We start from the raw sequence: 3,775 nt of genomic DNA on the forward strand, positions 1-3,775 counted from the left end.
GAGAGAGAGAGAGAATGAGAGGTGGAGGGAGAGGTGGAGGGAGAGGTGTGAGATATGTAGGTTAGGGTTAAAGAAGTAATTTTAGTAAGATTAATTGAAATAGGCAATGAATAAAGTTTTGGGACAATGCCCATTAGCCCTAATTTTAAGAATTTTATTCCCACAAACAAAATCATATTTTAAAATCCCTAAGAGCCAACTTAAATAAGAAAAAGACAATTATACCTTTAATGATTTAAATAAACTACAATACACCATTATAAGAATAATAAAAGATCTATTTAGAAATAAATATCTATGACATAATTCTCGCAACCGATGACTGTTGACCGTAACTCCGGCGACCGTTGACCAGGATCCGACAATGTTGACCAGGATCCTACTACATTGACCGGACTCCGATGACCATTGACCAGACTTTGATGACCGGACTCTGGTGACCGTTGACGGGACTCCGACGACCGTTGACCAGATGTCTATTGAGGGCAGTAGGGGGTTCGGCGGGGGGTCTATTAGGAGCAGTAGGACCACCCCTACTGGGGGTAGTAGGACTACCTACTAGGTCAGTAGTAGGACCTCCTACTAGAGTCAGTAGGACCCTTTAGTCACTTATAACAGGTCCCTATTGGGGCAATATGACCACCTATTGGGGTTAGTAGAGCCTTCTATTAGGGTCAGTAGGGCCTCCTATTGGGGCAGTATCATTCAAAATGGAATCCAAGTTCTTGTACACCCAACACTTTTTTCTTAAAAATAAAAAAAATAAAAAAAAATTGACACGAAAATAAGCATAGCATAAGAGAGACTTCAAATCCAACCATTCTATGTATCAATTATAGCTATTTAAAAAATCTTGACATATAAATAAATAAATTGGTCAATTAGAGGCTTAGAGCGGCATTCCCATCTAGTGATACCATACAAGTCTTCCCGGTATATTCAACCATAAACAAAGAAACCAGAACGAAGTACCAAGTCCTAGTATAGTAATGGAATAATCAAATAGAAATAGTTAAGGCAAAGCAAAATGAGAGAAAGATGCAGGGAATATATGATTTCCACTATAAATTGAGGGCACATGAAAGCTTACAGAGTGGACTACTCCACACAAATTTGCAAAGCGAAATAAAAAAGCCAAAAGAAAATTAATTAAGAAAGAATTAAGAAACCCCTAAGAAAACATTGTCCGTTTAAAAAAACTTAGCTAGCTAACTCATATCCACAATCCACAATTTTCACTTCATCATATCAAATCAGATCAAACCCTAACTCCAATCCATCACACATCAAATCAAACCTAAGCATTCAAATTCCCAATTTCTCCAGGCAAAGTCTTCATCTTGTTGAACAAAAGGTCCAGATACTCCAAGCTCTTCAAGCAGCAAATCTCCGACGGTAGAAAAGTTATAGAGAAATAACATACCGATAGCTTTGTCAGGAGCTTGAGCCCGACGCCCTGGATCAGAATCGGAACCGCCAAGCATCGAGACGTGACTTTGGAGAGCTCCAGCTCCTTCAGCCCCTTGAACTTGTGCAGCGGCAAGCCGTCAAACTCCGACGAAGAGATCCTTAGGCATTTGAGGCTCACCAAGTCGCCTGGACTAGCCAGTCGACGTTGATGGAGTGTGGGCTACGCCGACAACGTCGTCGTCATCGAGCAGAGAGAGAGAGAAAGACTAGATCTGAAAGAGAGAGAGAGTAGATACGAATGAGGGGATGGAAGAAAGAAAAAGAAATAATAAGAGGCAAAGGTAATTTGGTCAGAAAAAAACACAAAATGTTAAAAATTTTGTTAGGGGGAATAAATCTGTTAAGAGTGTATGGGTTGATGAGAATATTAAAATCTGTTTTTGTTAATGGAAAAAAATCCTCAAAGTGGAAATTTTCTCTAAACTCTAAACCCAATAATTATTCCTATTATATATCATCTTGCATGTGATAATGATAAAGTCATTAGTTTGGGTCTTACTCAACTTAATTCCTAATCCATTGATATAAGATCCAAATCAATCGGATTCTTATTCTTAAGTTGTTAACAAAAGAACGAAAATACCCTTCCCAATTCCTACGCGGATTTTGCCGGGTTTTCAGCAGCTTTGTCTTTTACCACCTCTCTTCTTTCTCAGAGTTTAATCTTCACCTTTCTGGAATCCGCAGCAAAAAAATTTGCAGTAAATAAAAAGTTGGAACTGCGATGGATTCTTACCAAAAACAAATTATAAAAATCAATAAAGTAATTCAAACCCAGTAAGAAAGTCCATCTCTTTCTCTCTCTTATTTCCTATTAAACCCCATCATTCCTCTTCCTTCTTTTTCTAAGCTTTAAGCAACCAGACCCATCAAATCAAGTCGCTCTCTTTCTCCGATGGAGGACTAGATCCGCCTCAGCATTTTCTGATCCAACAAGGTACGTGCCCCTCTTCAAAGATTTCACATTCCCTCTTCAAAGATTTCACATTTTCAGCTCGGATCTCATCGAACCCATATAGATCCGTTCTCAATTTCGATGTTTCTGTTGTTGAATTGCGTCATTGTAGTATTGGGTTCGTTTCGAAATTGGGTTCTGATTGATTTACTTGTTCAAGTTTGTTTCTTTAGATTCTGTTCGTTATTGGGTTTTATGGGTATTGGTTTGATCTTATAGGATCTTGTTGGATCTGAAGTGATTTGGGTTTTTGATATTACAGGTGGTGTTGATTGTTAGGGGTTAAGTTTTGGATTGGGTTTAAAATGGCGATGGGTAAGTATAGTAGAGTTGATAATAGGAGGTCGGCGGCGAGTTACTGCTCGACGGTGACCATTGTGGTGTTTGTGGCATTGTGCTTGGTGGGGGTTTGGATGATGACGTCATCGTCGGTGGTGCCGGTGCAGAATGTGGATGTGGCTCAGGAGAATAAGAGTGAGGTGGTGAAGGAGGAACAAGTGAGTGAGACCAGTGAGGGGAATAGCAAGCAGTTTGAGGATAACCCGGGGGATTTACCGGAGGATGCGACGAAAGGAGATAGCAATGAGGGTGGTAATCAGGTGGAAGAGAAGCAGGAGGAGAAGGGTGAGGAGAAGAGTGAAGAGAAGATTGAGGAGAAAACAGAAGATGGGTCGAAAACTGAGACTGAGGATGGAGGAAGTAAGACTGAAGAGGGAGAGTCTAAGGGAAATGATGATTCAAATTCTGAAGATGGAGAGAAGAAAAGTGAGGGTGACAATGAGAAAAAGGACGATTTGGGTGAGGGTGAGGGTGACAATGAAAAGAAATCGGATGATGACAATGAAAAGAAAGCAGAAAACACCGATGAAACAAAGGAGAATACTCAAATTGAGGAGAAAGTGGAAACAACTGACAAGGAGCAAGATAGTGAGAAATCGGAGAATGGGCAGGCTGTGAACCAGAGTTCAACTGAGGTGTTTCCTTCTGTTGCTCAGTCAGAGCTTCTGAATGAGACTACTGTCCAAAATGGGTCCTGGTCAACTCAGTCGGCAGAGTCAAAGAATGAAAAGGAGGCTCAACGTTCTTCTGACCAGCAAACTGGTTACAACTGGAAACTTTGTAACTCAACTGCTGGGCCTGATTTCATCCCATGCCTTGACAATTTGCAAGCCATTAGGAGTCTTCAAAGTACCAAGCATTATGAACATCGCGAGAGGCACTGTCCTGAGGAGCCTCCCACATGCCTTCTTCCCCTTCCAGAAGGATATAAACGCCCAATTGAGTGGCCAACGAGCAGGGAAAAGGTACATAACCTAATCGACATACAATTAACATCCCTCTCTCTCTCTC

The 3,775-nt window shown here is 40.8% G+C and overlaps 1 protein-coding gene across 1 annotated transcript in view; it reads left to right on the plus strand.

The window, feature by feature from the left end:
• The first annotated feature begins 2,070 nt into the window (after positions 1-2,070).
• LOC101313349 (probable methyltransferase PMT26-like) overlaps positions 2,071-3,775 on the plus strand; it is a 5,286-nt gene continuing 3,581 nt past the window's right edge. Inside the window, exons 1-2 of the mRNA XM_004288046.1 lie at positions 2,071-2,407; positions 2,688-3,729. Of these exons, the coding sequence (XP_004288094.1) occupies positions 2,731-3,729 (999 nt within the window). The 5' untranslated portion in view covers positions 2,071-2,407; positions 2,688-2,730. The remainder of the gene's footprint in view (positions 2,408-2,687; positions 3,730-3,775) is intronic.

Source organism: Fragaria vesca, linkage group LG1, assembly GCF_000184155.1.
Source record: "Fragaria vesca subsp. vesca linkage group LG1, FraVesHawaii_1.0, whole genome shotgun sequence".
NCBI lineage: Eukaryota > Viridiplantae > Streptophyta > Magnoliopsida > Rosales > Rosaceae > Fragaria > Fragaria vesca.